Source organism: Volvox carteri, assembly GCF_000143455.1.
Source record: "Volvox carteri f. nagariensis unplaced genomic scaffold VOLCAscaffold_51, whole genome shotgun sequence".
In the NCBI taxonomy this organism is placed as follows: domain Eukaryota; kingdom Viridiplantae; phylum Chlorophyta; class Chlorophyceae; order Chlamydomonadales; family Volvocaceae; genus Volvox; species Volvox carteri.
The window spans coordinates 250,351-266,767 of NW_003307594.1; the positions used below are offsets into that span (position 1 = coordinate 250,351).

The 16,417-nt window shown below is 56.5% G+C and overlaps 2 protein-coding genes across 2 annotated transcripts; one reads left to right on the forward strand and one right to left on the reverse strand.

Annotated features, from left to right (window-relative positions):
• Positions 1 to 82: 82 nt before the first annotated feature.
• VOLCADRAFT_96298 (uncharacterized protein) lies at positions 83 to 10,413 on the reverse strand (the record flags this gene model as incomplete). The annotated part of the gene is made up of 15 exons (XM_002955402.1): positions 83 to 481; positions 857 to 1,374; positions 2,013 to 2,289; positions 2,864 to 3,001; positions 3,259 to 3,363; positions 3,767 to 3,823; positions 4,348 to 4,510; positions 5,429 to 5,448; positions 6,232 to 6,306; positions 6,438 to 6,557; positions 6,745 to 6,892; positions 8,416 to 8,641; positions 8,802 to 8,870; positions 9,525 to 9,603; positions 9,760 to 10,413. 15 exons carry the CDS (start codon positions 10,411 to 10,413, stop codon positions 83 to 85), a joined length of 3,048 nt encoding a protein of 1,015 aa, XP_002955448.1.
• A 1,545-nt stretch (positions 10,414 to 11,958) lies between these two features.
• Positions 11,959 to 16,192, forward strand: VOLCADRAFT_96299 (uncharacterized protein; the record flags this gene model as incomplete). The annotated part of the gene is made up of 5 exons (XM_002955338.1): positions 11,959 to 11,991; positions 12,690 to 12,792; positions 13,098 to 13,237; positions 15,157 to 15,259; positions 16,071 to 16,192. 5 exons carry the CDS (start codon positions 11,959 to 11,961, stop codon positions 16,190 to 16,192), a joined length of 501 nt encoding a protein of 166 aa, XP_002955384.1.
• Positions 16,193 to 16,417: the final 225 nt, after the last annotated feature.

Sequence of the window (16,417 nt, forward strand, 5' to 3'; positions counted from 1 at the left end):
GTGTGAACGGCATATGTCCGCCCACCGGAAAAGGCCCTACCCCGAGGTATGAGGGGTATCCATTAAAAGGGGACTTACAGGATTAAAACGCCGCAGGGTAGCGTTGTGCCAGCCCGTGAAGCCCCAGGGCGCCACCCCCGTGAAGCATCACCACATGCGACCCCGCCACGGCTTCATTCTCGACTCCCCCAGCCACCCGTGGGTCCACGTCCAGTTCCCTACCATTGCTGGCATCGCCGCCGTTGCTGTCACCTCCACCATTACCACAGCTGATGCGACATCCACCCTCACCACCCTCACCACCACCATTACTACATGTAACAGCCACGTCCTCCCCTGATCCATCCTGGTGACCCACGGGTCGCAAAGCACCGGGATGTGCAGCTTCCAGGTTCGTCTCCGCGACTGCTTCCCTGGATGCCACCTCCCAGGCCGCCAGGCTGTAAATCGGATCCAGGCCGATACCGTACAACTGGGCAATCTGAAGGATAGAAGGCATATGACATATGACATATGACGTAGGAGAGGTAGGGAGGGGCAGGGGTGGGCACTGGACGGCTGATCAGATCACTGCATGGGGGGTCCTCTGAAGGGCAATCAGACAGGCAATCAGGATTATAGCTGATCAGCGCAGTCATTCAGCACGAAATGTATCATCGTTGCGACTGTAGTCAGGCGGGGGGATACAGCTCTGGACTATTTGGTCTTTTTTGGGGCACAAGCCGGGGCGGGGGAAGAAACAAGCACAAGCCCTTTCCTCGACCCCCCCGTCTCCTGTACAGGTCTCTACTCACTCCCCTCACTCCCACCCCTCCTCCTTCTCAATCCTCTCCACCCAATAGCCTGCTAGCTGTACCTGCTTGCACGTCGCGACCTCACCCTCCTGCACCCGCCCGAACCGGCGGGGAACCGGTCGACACACCCAACGAAGAGGCAGTGCTGCCGCCGCCGCCGCCGCCGCCGCAGCAGCAGCAGCAGCAACGTCCCCCACAGCACCGTCAACAGCGCCAATCCCTGACACCGACACTGGCACTGGCACTGATAGAGGTGCAGAGGCCTGCGCTGCCTCCGCTACCACCTTCAATGCCGGCCGTGCCGGTGTAGACACATCTTCAGATCTTGCCTCTTGTACTGATGACGCCGTACAACACCCCGGGTCTCCCTCCAATGCCATGGTGTTGATTGGATGACAGACGGCCACCTCCGGGGTGCTGTTGCTGGTGCTGGTGCCCGTGAACAGCTCATCGCCGTAGCGCTCTAAGAAGCCACGGACAAGCTGCTCCTGCTGGGATGTGTAGTACGACTGCTCACCAGCAAGCCTCACCGCATGAACTGTCCAGGGGAGCCCCAGCAGGGCGATACCCAGTGCCAGACCTGTGTGAGGTGTGAGGTGGTGACGATAATGATGAATTCGGGAGTTATGACTGCAGGACGGCAGATGGATAGAAGTGGTGAAAGGAAGAGCGAGACCACCGAAACAACCTGGGGTGTCTCACAGCCCCAGTCCCCAAACACACGTGTTGTGCCGTGCTGCGCCTTCCTCAGAGGGCGAAGACCAGTAATCAAAGAGACTAGACGCAAGCTGAGACAACAGCAACAGGAATATCTAATGTGTAATTGTTTGTTCACCTACCTGTTGCGAATATTAGCTTGTGTCTAATACCTCTCTCTCTCGGTGTGTATGTATGTATGTATGTATCTAGATACTACGAACATTATACCGCAAATTGTGCGGTTATGCTGGTGTACGACAAGGTGAGTGGATGGGCGCACTGTACGACATCTCTGCCAGGCTTATACACAGGCCGTGTTGATGTACACAGGAATGCCGCGGGCGTGATGATAGGTGTGAGGTAATGCAAGGACAGGGTTGCAGGGTGGGTCGGCGACCAATAGCCGCCCCGGGTGCGTTTCTCAATTAAATACTGAGGGGTGCGTTTCAAACTTAAAAGGGGGATGTCATTTCACATTCACCTCAAGGGAGGCCTCCTCCGACCTACGGCATCACGCACCGATAGCCGTAGTCCCAGTGCCTGAATCCACCACCAACTTGTACGGTGTTGTACTCGGATACGGCAGCTGCTGTACAGTGGCCAGTCGAGGGTTCAATACTCTATGCCCGTACGCATACTCCTCGCCATTGCACCTTGGCTGCGCTCTATGCACCGTGCCGCTCAACGAAGCACCGTCACAACTGCTCTCTCCATTGGCGCTCGCCAGCCAGTGCACGAGGCGCAGAAGCCCTAGAAGCGCTGGTGTGTCGCCGCCCCCCTCCGACACTACCGCCACCTGCGATGCCATCACACATGGCGCGTTTGCAATGCACGTGCCCATGTCCCCCCGCCCCCTTTAGTTTAGCGCGTTCGAGGGGTATTGAGGCATGGCTTAGGGAGGAGCGCAAAAGGGGGCGGCTGAGAAAAAGAAGTATATGCAGCCAGTCAATAAGAGGCAGCAGCTGGCGACATTCACGTTCGCAAACTGCCGACGGGAAACCCACCTCGGGAGAAGGGGGAGCGAGGGGGAAAAACCGTCTACACAGCTCAAGACGCGCAACACGCGGGTACGTGTTCCAGCAAACGGGGTCCCCAGTCCCCTTCGCTCCACACCGCATCAAACGCATGACTCACGGCTCCCACCCTGCCAGGTGCGACGCCAGGTGGACACACCGAGAAGCTGCGTGGTGGTGGTGGTGGTGCGTTAATGCCCCACCGTAACTTCCCGCAGCTCCACGTTCCACCTGCCCTACCTGCCCCACATTGCCCCCGGCCCTGACGTGCCCACAGAAGGGAATCGCCAGAAGGGAATAGCCCCTGACATACATACACACATACATGAGCCTCTAGGAATGTGTTACGAAACGGACCTGCGCGCCAGGTGTAGTCTCTTGGACCGTCCGCGCACGGGCGCTCAACATCGCGTGTCGGTCCGCGTACTCGGCACGGGAAACGTACGACACATCAGTGCCGTACATGCGGGTGACGAGATGATAGCCGGCGGGCACCTGTGGGCCCAGGGAGGCTGTGTATGTGTGTGTGGCGCTCGCGATTTCCTTCATAATAATATGGAACTATATAGAACTGTGCATCAACCATCCACCAAACATGCACACACGCACACACACATACACAGACACACACACAGACACACACACAGACACTGGCACTGACCCCCACACTAAGGGAACATCACATATCCCCCTCCTCCTTCTCCTCCTCCTCCCCCCCCCTCCTCCTCCCCCCTCCTCCACCTAAGCTCCACCTGCGGTGCCTCCCCCCGGACCAGCAGATGCGACCTCAGCCCCGTCTCCGCCGCCACCAGAGCCACTGCAGCAAGGTGGGCGCTCTGCACACCCCCGCAGGTCACCTGCGTAGACCCCCGTGCAGTGCAGTGCAGTGCAGTGTAGCCACCGCCGGTACACGATAGCGCATGACATAACGGACCACGGGCCACACGAGGGGTAATGTGGTGTATCAGCGCATCTTCCAGGACAGCCCACCGAGCAAATGTCGGCGAGGTGGAGTGGCGGCATGGCGCGGGTGGGCCCTATGGCAACATAGCAGGGCTTTCAATGATATATTGCCGTTAGGGGGACTGCAACTAACCTATACCAGTGCGGGGCGCTTCCTTCGCAACACCCGCCAGCGACCCTCTCCCCTCCACTCGCGGAGGCCAACACGTCGCACTACCGCACTACCGATCTGCTGTGCTGCGGCATTCCGTACCATGCGATGGTACGACAGTGTGATAGTGACACATCCTGCCTCACCAGGTCGGTGGCCCCCGCCTCCAGGAGCTCCGGAACCAGCGCGTCCAGCTTGCGAACCTGGCCACGTACCGGCCACCGACGTTGGAGAGGATGTGGCGGAAAGAGGCAAGGTGAGGTTACATGCGCAGGGGGGTAGTTGAAGGAAGGCGATGAGACAACTGTGGGAGACCTAGTTGCAGCCTCTAGTCGCTTTGTGGTTGGGTGCCCCTCCGGGGGTTTGGGTGCCCCTCCTGGGGGTTGGGTGCCCCTCCTGGGGGTTGAGCGGCGGCAGAAGGTGGCCGGACCGGTCATTCCGGTGCTGTCGTGATCCCGGGTGTGTGGGGTTTTCACACGGCTCCGCGGGCGCTGTTGCCTCCCTACACAATACATACACACCAGCAGCCCCCCCCCGCAGCCCTGCTGATATGGCCGTGGGCCTACATTACCTCCCTTCTTCCCTTTTATCCGCTTTTGTCCCCCCTTTTTCCCTCCCGGGCCCCACCTTTGTGTTCCCCTTAATTCCCCGCTCGACCATGCAATGAAGCTCTATCACCGTTCGGGTTTACGCCCCGTGCCCGGCCCGTGCCCCAGGCCCCCCTCACCTTGTTGCCCCCCAGGACGGGGTGCAGCAGGTCGTCCCTGATGAGGTAGAACGAGGGCACCACGGGGCTCAGCTGGGGCCCCGGGTCATCTCCCGGGTGTGCTGGGCTGTTGGAGCTGCCGCCACTACCGCCATTGCGGTCCGTGGGGCCACTGCTGCTGCTGCTGCTAGTGGTGGTGATGGTAGTGGTGGTGATGGTAGTGGCGGTGTTGCTGCCCTCGCTGCGGCTGAGGCCCCAGAAGGATGTGGCGCGGCAGCTGCCAGAGCCTGGGGGACTCGTGCTTAGGGTGTTGCAATTGTTGTTGCCATGGGTGCTGCTGCCGCTGCTGCTGCTGCTGCTGCTGCTGCTAGTGGTGATATTCGCGGCATCACGACCGCTGCTGTTCATGTGCATTGCGTTATCGTGGGTGTGGGAGACTGAGGTGGAGCGACTGTTGGGCGGAAGCTCTGACGGCTGGGAAGGGAGAGGCGGCGGGCGGTGCTGTGAGGGTGGGCTGGTAGTGAGTGGTAGCCGGACGAGCTGCAGCGGTGCTGCGGGACTGGGTCGTAGCCATTGCCGCCGCCGCAAGAAGGCGCTGAGAGCAGCTTCGGCATCTGGGAACGTGTTGGCGAGGCGCAAGCTCCGAGTGGCCACATTTTGGCGGCGACAGCCGCTGCTGATGCCTATGCCACGTACATCGTTAGTGAGGTATGTATAATGACATCGTGTTGATTCAGAATTGTGTGAATTTATAAGCGATTTTGCCATAAACCTTAGGCCTGGCATTCTTCCTTGAGGAGAGCATAAAGAACGGGCAACTGCCGCGTAGCTGCGCAGTGCAGAAAGCTGACACTGAATCCAGCGTTAACACGCGAAGTGAAGTACGCCACCGATGCTGTAAGGAGTCGCTGTCAAGTAAGGTTCCCGCGGTGCCTTCCTCGACGGGGCCTCTGTGTCTTGAAAATGGCTTGGTTGCTACTACTGCAAAATAGAGACAAAATTTGTTAAAGGTTATAAACTGATCAGAGGTTACGTGGAAAAAATCCCAAATGATTTGCCTTACTAATTGATTACTGATAACTGACCTGACGCACGGCCCTACCGCTCAAGGGTTCCTCCTCCCTGAGCAGAGAGGCTAGCAGCCCTCAAGATCGAGAAACAACGAGAAACACTCGCAAATGAAGACTGCGTCAGGCGTGCGCTAACTGCCGACAAGCTGCCGACACTACTAAAGCGACAAGAGCTCATCCATAGGGTCACAGGCCTTGGTGCGAAAGAGTTTTCACCTTCTGTCTGCATGTTTTTTCAGTTAGCGTTGAGGTGTCAGGGGTTTGAGGAACTGTTCGGCATCATAAAGGGCCTGTACGATCCGAGAATATAGTCGTCAACGCGAATTATCACCAATCGGTGCAATCGTAACCCAAGTGGGTCTACCAGTGACAAGTGTCACGATTATAGCAAGAGCGCTATAACCCCCCAGTATCACGCGTGATAAAAGATAGGCAAGTGCCCAATGGTTAACCAAGTAAGAGCGAAGATAATGCCAAGTGGCGAAGTGTCAGAGTCTCGGGGAAAATCCGAAGGTAAATATGCAAGTATGCCACAACACTGCTTGAGATGGACGGCTACAGCACCCTTGTAGATGGGGCTGTGATTGGGGTACTCAAGTTGCCAAGGATCACCGACAAAGAGGCCAGGATATCAGCAAAGCAGCTACCTTGCTGTGTACCGAAAGCAGGATCCACATCAGAGCGGCCATGGTGGACACGCAGGCAAGTTTTGGCCAGGTGGTCCAGGGAGCATGTGCTGAACTCAAGGATGATGCGGCGCACGCCGGTCAGGTTCCGGGACACGCACCGAGGGGTTCCCCTTCGGGGAGCACTTCTTCCCCTATAGGGGACGGACCCAGCGGGTTAGCTGGCTGTGGGCTGTCATGAAGAAGGTGGTGATGCTGATACCAGCATTGGCGGGGGTTGTATCCTGTGGGTGGGAGAGGAAGTGTCGGAGTGGGGGTGATGTGAAGGGTGGGGCAGTGGGGCATCCAGTGTGGCAGTGCAGGAGTGGGGGGCCCTGTGTGAGGTGTTTTAGTGCAGGGCACATGGAGTGCTCACATGGAGGGCCACACACCAGGTGTAGCTGACGATGGTGATGCAGTGGTGGCAGTCATCCTGGAAGGCGAACCATAGGAGTGTGAGGAGGAGTGACTTGGCTTTTGCAAGTGCCAGGCTTGCCTGTGCAGATGGAGTTGAGGGGGGGAACTGCCACGGGCACCGGCCTTCTCTGTGAGGTGCAGCTGAGCAAGAAGGTGGAATGGCACGGCCTGGTCCGGGGTGAGTGTCCAGATGCAGATGGCACCATCGGGTGAGTGCTCCTGACCCACTGGAAGTCGGAAGAGAGGCGGCATTTTGCCAGGCTGACCTGGGGGCCACACAGTCGTGATGCTTCCCTTGACAATCGGAAGTTTGGCACGGGTGGTCGCTCGGTCAAGCAAGTGGGCAATGTATTCTGGGTAGGGCTCCGGTGAAGGTGGGAGTGGTAGGGTGGAGCTGGGGCTGTCATAGGAGTCCTGCAGCGCAAGGAAGTACATGGGCGTGAAGACAGCGGGAGGGTGGCAGTGCTGTGTAGCGGGCTGTAAGGTATGCTGTGAGGATTGGGGTTCCGCTTGCGGGATGGCAGGCATTGCGGTGAGGGCGGTTGGGATGTAGGCGTGCTCCGTTGGGTGAAGGTGGCGAGCATCTATGGTGGGGGCGACCATATGCTGTCAGATGCTGTCAGCTGTGGTGCTGTCCAGCACAAGGTTCTTCCAGAGGTCCAGGGTGGGCCTGCACATGGGGCATGGGACATGGTTGCAGGTATGGTGGCTATGGAAGGTGTGGTGGCTGTGATTGAGTGGCAAGGCAGCGGCAGGGTACTGAAAAGTGGGCATGGTGGGGCCTGTTGGGACAGAATGTGTATGGGTTGGGCTGCTTCCTTCTGTTGTGGATCATCGTGGGGTGCCTCATCGTCATCGTCCAGGGGGTCATACTCCTGGGCATCCATTTCTTCGGTGCATTTCAAACATGATGTCGTTATGGAACATCGTTCCATCAGCATCTCCTCCAGGCTGGCAGCAATGTCTGCTTGAAGTCCTGCGTTGGTCTGCCCACATGTGGACATGTGCAAGCATGTCGCTGTTCGCCAGGAGGCGGTTGGTGATGTGGACATGGAGGGTGTTGGAAGCGAAGTATTGCTTGTATGTGGCCCAAAGGTCACCAGCGGTTGGAAGGGCTCCATAGCTGTAACACAGCAAAAGCGTAACCCGGGATGCTCAGATTGGCCTTGCATCGTTACATTGCCCCTCGCTTAGCAATGGAAGTCCTCGGCAATTATAACGAGCATTGGAGCCATCCCAACTCACGCATTGTGAGGTAGATTATCCATTATCATTATTATCCATGAAATCGCATGCAATTGCTGGGATGTGTACAACGGATGTTGCGTGGACCCATCTCGATACCATTGCAACACAGCAAAGGCGTCACCCTGGATGCTCAGATTGGCCTTGCGTCGTCAAAATAGCACTGTAGGTGGCAAAGTTGCCCAGTGCAAATGCTGCATATCACTGTTGCAGCAGGATGTCTCACAGTTGTCAGGGGCCCGGTGTGGTGGGTCAGAGAATGGCTGTGGGATGGCAAGGCATTGCCATGGCTCCACACATGGGTGCTGTACTGGGGGTGTCTTGGGGCAAGATGTCATTCCGCCGGTGCTTGGCTTGCCAGGCGAGTGCTGACACAGTGTTGTGAAGGGGTGGGGTGGGGGTGCAGGTGTATGGTGGAGGGGGAGATGTGGTGAGGAGGTGAAGTGCAGGGGGAGGTGTGGATGGATGCTGGTGAGCGCTGGGGACTAGGTGTGCTGCTGCTAGGTGGCGCCGGTCTGCTGGGGTGGCTGCAGCAGAGGTGAAGTGGCTGCTGAAGAGACAGTAGTCATCCAGCTGCATTTTGTGGGACTCAATGGCCACTTTGTTGAGCAGCATGAGCAGAGCTGCGGCCTGCATGGAGTACATGGTCTGCACTGTCTGGATGTTGACGGTGTGCACAAGGTTGTACTTACCCTCGATGGTGACGCATGAAGGGCGTGGGATGCTGTATGCTGGAAGGTGCTGGATAACTGGAAGGTGCTGTATGCTGGAAGGTGCTGGCTGTGATGCTCAGGGCAGGTGGTTTCTCAGCATCATCACTGGGAGGTGGGGCAGGGCCAGCAGCATCAGTCGGAGGTTTGAGGATGGTGCTGCACTCCTGGATGGTCATGAAATCCAAGGGTGTCACTGGTGATGGGCCTGGTGCGTGCATTCCAGGAGTGAGGGGTCGCTGCGTTGGAGGTAGGCAGGTGCCTGCAGTGCCTGGCATGCGGGGCTGTTTAGTGATGGTGACAGGCTCCTGCTGTGAGTGACGGAGCTGCTTGGCCCGGAGGCGGTACTTGAGGCTGGCAGTACGCACCACCCTGGCCACCCTCTGCCTTGGTGGCGTAATTGAGTGTGAAGTCAGCAGTGCATCTGTGGCCGACTGCTCCAGCATGAGGATAGGAGGGCGGCGGTTCAGCAGTGGGTGTCCCGGTGGCAGGTAGGAGTGCTTTTCATCCCACAGCTATCGTGTGCACATCCAGCGGCTTAGTTCGCACGTGAAGGCCACTGTGTGGTTGCTGGGAAGGGCCAGCAGCAGTGCAGTGGTGTGCCTGACGGTCTGGCCATAGCGCTTCAGATGCATGGCACCGGACAGCTCAGCATCCAGTGTGGTGAGGACATGCAGGAGGCGTGGAATGCACATCCGGCAGTTGCTGTCTGTAGCCTTCACGTTGGCTGCAGTACATGTGCTGTCCGCGTGGGTGTGCAGTAGGAGTGTGAGGATGGCATGGCTGGCAGTGAGCACAAGGTGTTCTGGGCAGTTGGCATCATGGTAATCCAGAGGCACCACACAGGCCTGTGGTGGATGCAGCTGTGCAAGGCGTGCCTCCACCTCCCGCAGCCGCAGCTTCAGGACGTCCTCCCGTTGCTTGGTAAAGCGCTGAACAGGAGGTCCTCCCGTTGCTTGGTAAAGCGCTGAACAGGAGGTCCTCCCGTTGCTTGGTAAAGCACTGAACAGGAGGGCCGGCAGTTTGGATATGTTGGAGTACCTCGGCCATAGGGCTGTCCCTGACCTTCAGCGGGAAGACAGGGTGCTGACCTGCACTGAAGTGTATGGGCGATGGCAGCGACTGCTGCTGGATGGGCTTCACAGGATACAACACCATGAAGTCCAGGACCTGTGGCTGGGCCGTGTGGTCATGGAGGGCAGTGAAGAGGCGGCTTGGGTGGAGGCCGGGCTCCAGAGGACACCATGCATGTGGAGCTCACAACTGTGCTGCATTTCGAATTTGGAGGTATGCAGACACACGGCTGAAGAGGCAGCCGGGACACACCTGGGGTTCATGGCTGACAGGCCAGCTAAGGAAGACATCGCAGAAGGTGTGGATGAATCCACGCATGAACTCCGCGCATGATGTTGGGCTGGATGTTATGAGGTGACAACATTCCGCTGGTGGTGGCCGGTCCATTGGCTGGCCTGTGCTGGGGTTGAAGTTGTAGCTGCATCCTATGAGGCGGTACACAGCTTGGGAGGACAAGGATGATGGATTGAGGATGAAGGATAGCGTGGGCGGGCCAAAGACAAGCCACAGACCATTGGCATGGCTGTGGAGGCTGGCCAGTGATGCAATTGAGCCCAAATCATTTGTGGATGTAGCATGCACTGCACAGACCAGGTGTGTGATGGCGGGTTGTGTGTCTTGCAGCCGCTCGATGTGGTCTGGTAGGCCTGCAGCAACGAGGTCAATGGTGTGTATGATGTCCTCAAGGTGCATCTTGCCGATCTTGGTGATGACGTGTGGATGCACCTTCAGGCGGACTGCCACCTGTGCATTGATGATGTGCCACTGCTGTTGAATGCATCGAGGATGTGGTGCCTCCATATTTTCATCCCGGCTGCCGTCAGGCATGGCTGGCTGCCAGCGGTGCATCTGCAGGACCAGCCACAGGGCACGCACCAGTGGCAAGGAAGGAGGACAGACATGCATATTGCGTGTGTTCTCCTGTAGCAGCTGACCGCTGAAAAGGTCTCTCGAGTTGCTGGCGGTCGCGCTCTGCGCGTATTTATAGCGCCGTACTGTGTACCGGCTGCTACATTCCCCCCCCTTTGAAGGGAACCGTCCCGGGCCCTTAGAGCCTCGTATACCGCCAGCCTGTGCCTACCTTCGCCTACCCTCGGGCAGTGGGTAATTACTCCACGTCACGTCATGTGCCGGATCACATGCGCCTAGCCGTCTTCAGATTTTTCAGGCACAGAGACAGTCCAGTCGGTTCAGCTACTTTTCATAATTTGTGCGACATTCGCTCTCTGAGTCGCCAAACCCGAAATACCACTCAACCGTGATGGGTGGGGGTTGAACCGACGACTTCAGGATCGTAAATTTTCATGAGGTCTCGATACCAAGTGTAGCAGCTGACCGCTGAAAAGGTCTCTCGAGTTGCTGACGGTCGCGCTCTGCGCGTATTTATAGCGCCGTACTGTGTACCGGCTGCTACATCTCCGTCATGTGGATGTCATGTGTTGCCTGTGCTGGTAAGGGGGGTTGCTGCTGCTGTCACAACAGTGCTGTGCTGCGGGGTGTACTGCTGCTGCCATGGCAGCTTCCTCCTGGGTGCCATACCGAGGACGTGAATAGTGCTCTGCATTGGTGCGGAGCAGTTACGGAAAACTGTTTGCCTCACCGAAGTTGTGAGCATAGACAGCAGTGTGCAGGAGTGCCATCGATACACCTGTGCCGAGCTCCTCCCATTGCTGCATTGCATGCTGCATCATCATATGTCTGGGCTGATGAGATCGGGGATTTCAACTGGCGGAAAGATGGATGCAATTGCAGTGGGTCCCTGGGCCACGGAAGCCGAGCACATGTGTGCAAAGCATGCGGTGTCCTTCCCGCGGGGTTATTTCGGCTGTTGCTGGGCGGTAGACCACCACACTGCGGATGGTGTGGATGAGGGTGAGCACCCGTCTCTCCCCTATGGTCAGCTGCGGCAACTCAGCAGGGTGTACACCGTTATCCACACGAGCCAGGGGTGAGGTGGCACAGTGTTGTTCTGCAGGTGTGTGAGGCACTCCCCACACAAGTCCACCTCATGGTGGTAAAGTTGGCATCATGGGACAGACAGATGCATACGGCGGCAGGATCTTATTGGAGGAATAATGGTACATGAGATAGCCTGTGGGTGTTGCTGCTGCTGATATCTTCTTGTTCTTGTGTGCCTGCCAGATGTTCTGCAGCTGCAATAGCGTGCTGAATGGGTGCATCTGGTGGCTGTAAGGGAGGAAGAACCTTGAGGGCTGCTGCCAGCACACCTGCGAGGTAGCATCATGGCGGATAGCAGCGTTGCCGAGGGTGGTCCTGATACATGTATGAGGTAATACAAATGCTGTGAAGTTACGGCAGGTATCGTACCAGCCGTTGTAGCTCAGTGGTAGAGCGTTTGTCTTGTAAACAAAAGGTCCCTGGTTCAATCCCAGGCTGCGGCAATGGCAAGAATCTCGGCACTGGTGTTACAGCTGTCTAACTATTAGTTATATGTATATGCTACTTCGGCTGCTTCATCTGAGGGTGAGTAATGTTCAATTGGAATGCAATTTCCCATCATACAGACGGTGTAGGATGTGGAGATAGTAAATTGTCAGCAGGCCGGAAACTACGGTGAGATGCTGTTGAACTGCTGAATTAGGTTGGAGGCTGGTGGTAGGTTGCTAGATCCAACAAATACATGGATTAGGGTACCCCTCTTGCAGGGGAGAGCAGGGAATTGCCTTGGGAAAGGGGGCAACTGGTGAAATTATACCACCCTGTAACAACATCACAGCAGCAGCTGTTTCTGCCTCAGTCAGGGCTACCCTCAGTGTAGAGGCACCCACAGCATGCTGCCGTCACGTAGACAGTCTGGCCTGCCTTCATGGCAAGGTTGACCTAAGTTGCATGCAACAGCGGGCCGTCTCATGGTGATATCATCAAATATGTTATATATAAATAGTGTATAAGCTCCAAATGGTCAGCTTTATATGAGCAGAAGGCATTTGGGGCGGCTTATGGCCGAAGTAATGAACCAGTATGGCAAACTGACCCAACGATTCCATTTCTTTCAGGCTCAGACCCCCATTTATTCCCAAAAAAGTAATATATTACCAAAAAAATCACTGCTCGTGCACAGCTCATTCTAGGAAGACTAACCCCCACAAGTACAGGCGAGAGTGATGACCAGAGTACAGTACAGCAATTGAGGACCCGCCACCGCCATGATGTACCTACAGCACCTATCGACCACTCAGACAGCACCCCAGCAGCTGTCCATAGCAGCTGTACAAGGTGCCATACGGCAGCAACAGCAACTGCAGCAGTATTTGCTCGGTCCTGGTGAGCTTTTTGCTTACGGCCAGCAGGTACTGCTTGCAAATGCCATACAACCTCAACTCCCAGGACGTTCTGCAAGCAAGGTACGACCCCCGCACATTGGCCGAGTCATGAACAAACCCACAAAGTACAAGAGCAGATGTCATACATACCATGTGCAGGTTTAGGAATTCACCAAGAACCATGCTGTGAGGTTCAGCAGCCCCGCCACAATGTAGTATCCTGCATATCACGGGATCCGACATCCACCGATCGGTTCCTATCTGCAAAAGACGTGATACTGCACACAAAAATACCTCCTGACGTAGATGTGAAATTCGCGGAAATTGCACACTCACAGGGTATCACTGCAGCACCTGGTGCCACAGCACAAGCGGACTTAGAGAGATGGCAGGAGCGGGAACATGTGACACTGCTGGGCAACGTCACAAAAGTCCTCAAGGCGAAGGTACGGCCACAGTACTGCCAGCTGTACATGACCAGTGTGAGCAGGTCATCTACATGGGGTGCTGTCTGAGTGGATAGGTGCTGTACATGAGAAGGGGAACCCCTAAACTTCCCCTTTAGGGGAAGAACTAAAGAACAGGCCCTATGCCACTGCAATCCTTACACAGGCATCATGGGCACGCTGTCAGCATTGAGGAGATAGGCCTAGTTCAGGATGATGATGAAAGCAAAGATGCCAGCAGATTCTGGGCGTCCCTGGCAGGCCATGTACCTACTGCTGTCTGTGCATGCTGCAGTCGGCACCATCTCCCCTCCCAAATCAGCACCCATAACTGCAATGACCTCAACAACAAGTTCATAACCCACCTTGCCATGAAGGCAGGCCACACCAGACTGTCTACGTGACAGCAGCATGCTGTGGGGGCCTCTACACTGAGGGTACCCCCGACTGAGGCAGAAACAGCTGCTGCTGTGATGTTGTTACAGGGTGGTATAATTTCACCAGTTGCCCTCTTTCCCAAGGCAGTTCCCTGCTCTCCCCTGCAAGAGGGGTACCCTAATCCATGTATTTGTTGGATCTAGCAACCTACCACCAGCCTCCAACCTAATTCAGCAGTTCAACAGCACCACAACTCAGTTCCCGGCCTGCTGACAATTTACTATCTCCACATCCTACACCGTCTGTATGATGGGAAATTGCATTCCAATTGAACATTACTCACCCTCAGATGAAGCAGCCGAAGTAGCATATACATATAACTAATAGTTAGACAGCTGTAACACCAGTGCCGAGATTCTTGCCATTGCCGCAGCCTGGGATTGAACCAGGGACCTTTTGTTTACAAGACAAACGCTCTACCACTGAGCTACAACGGCTGGTACGATACCTGCCGTAACTTCACAGCATTTGTATTACCTCATACATGTATCAGGACCACCCTCGGCAACGCTGCTATCCGCCATGATGCTACCTCGCAGGTGTGCTGGCAGCAGCCCTCAAGGTTCTTCCTCCCTTACAGCCACCAGATGCACCCATACAGCAGCCAGTTGCAGCTGCAGAACATCTGGCAGGCACACAAGAACAAGAAGATAGCAGCAGCAGCAGCACCCACAGGCTATCTCGTGTACCATTATTCCTCCAATAAGATCCTGCCGCCGTATGCATCTGTCTGTCCCATGATGCCAACTTTACCACCATGAGGTGGACTTGTGTGGGGAGTGCCTCACACACCTGCAGAACAACACTGTGCCACCTCACCCCTGGCTCGTGTGGACAACGGTGTACACCCTGCTGAGTTGCCGCAGCTGACCATAGGGGAGAGACGGGTGCTCGCCCTCATCCACACCATCCGCAGTGTGGTGGTCTACCGCCCAGCAACAGCCGAATAACCCCGCGGGAAGGACACCGCATGCTTTGCACACATGTGCTCGGCTTCCGTGGCCCAGGGACCCACTGCAATTGCATCCATCTTTCCGCCAGTTGAAATCCCCGATCTCATCAGCCCAGACATATGATGATGCAGCATGCAATGCAGCAATCGGCACAGGTGTATCGATGGCACTCCTGCACACTGCTGTCTATGCTCACAACTTCGGTAAAGCAAACAGTTTTCCACAACTGCTCCACACCAATGCAGAGCACTATTCACGTCCTCGGTATGGCACCCAGGAGGAAGCTGCCATGGCAGCAGCAGTACACCCCGCAGCACAGCAGCAGCAACCCCCCTTACCAGCACAGGCAACACATGACATCCACATGACGGAGAACACACGCAATACACAGGTCTGTCCTCCTTCCTTACTGTAATACCCTGGGTATCACGGGATCTGGCATCCACCCATCGGTTCTTTTCTGCAAAAGACGTGATACAACACCTACGATGCATCCCCTGCCTGCCTCCCCTGCTTTATTGCACACAGGCACATGCATTCCCCTCCTGTGCCCCATCCATGTACTCGGTATCCAGCCCAGGAAAACGCGGCATGGCAGCACCACCGGTAGCAGAGCCCAAGTCAAGCCGCGGTGAGGACATACATCGTATCCACCATGCCTTCCAAGACCTACCTCTCTCCATTGCCAACACTGTCCTACTTCACCTCACAAATAGGGAATGGACGGCCGGCTGCTGTAAACTGGCTACCTGCCCACCTGGATGAGGCTGTACACACCAAGAACCTTCCTAACTACAAGTAGTCATGCGGACGCCTTCAAATGGGTGCATACCACTGGCACAGGCCATCCTCCTTACAACAGCAACCCACCAACATCCTCCTCTGCCTGCAGACTCTCCAGGACCACTGCATACTACTGCTGCAGCAGGAGGCCACGCCATCCAGCCAAACTGTACCATGGCCAAAAGTGCCCTCCACAGCTGCCTGTGCTACTGGAGTCCTGCTGTCCCCTCCTGGAATGTGTCACATGGACCCGGCCAGGCAGCCTGCCACTGCACTGTATCCTAAACGGCAACATCCCGAAGTACCGCCTCTTGGCCTGTTGCGGCAGCGGGTGCCTGACATTGCAGCAACACCACGTAGCAGGGAAGGCACATGGCTACCTGCACTATGTATGGCCTGTCATGCAGGCCCCCCTCCACATGACGACACCACCATCACATCCCAGTCCACGACCTTCCCTCAGCACCCCACCGCATGCACTTCAGCCGGCACCCTCACATCCACACCCACCGCCCCCAATTCACTCCACTCTCGACATGACCATTCCACCCCGCAGCCTCCTCATCCTCAGCCCTGACCAGCCAGCAGCACCACCCCCGTACCCCAGCCTTCTCAGCAGCCACCTGCACCAGCCCCCCTCCCTCACCACCCGTCACCAGCCAATGCACCCACTGCAGTGCAGCCCCCACCGTTGCTGCATGACAGCACGGCCCCCACTGGGCCCATGCATGGCACAGACGAGGTGTCCTTCCTCACCACCCACGCCACAACACCTCACTGACAACCATCTTCAGGCAGGCCATCCGTGATCCACAGGCCTTCGTCAACCTTTGCAATGGCTGGCCGCTGGTGGCCTCCACAGGGCCAGCCCATGAATGGCTATGTTGTAGCGAAGTATAGTGTTACAGAGCTAAATCACAAAGCGATGAAAATTAATATAATACATGACTGATCGAGACTGGTCTAGGAACAGTCTAGAAATGTCTTGGAAGGACATCTCGAATTG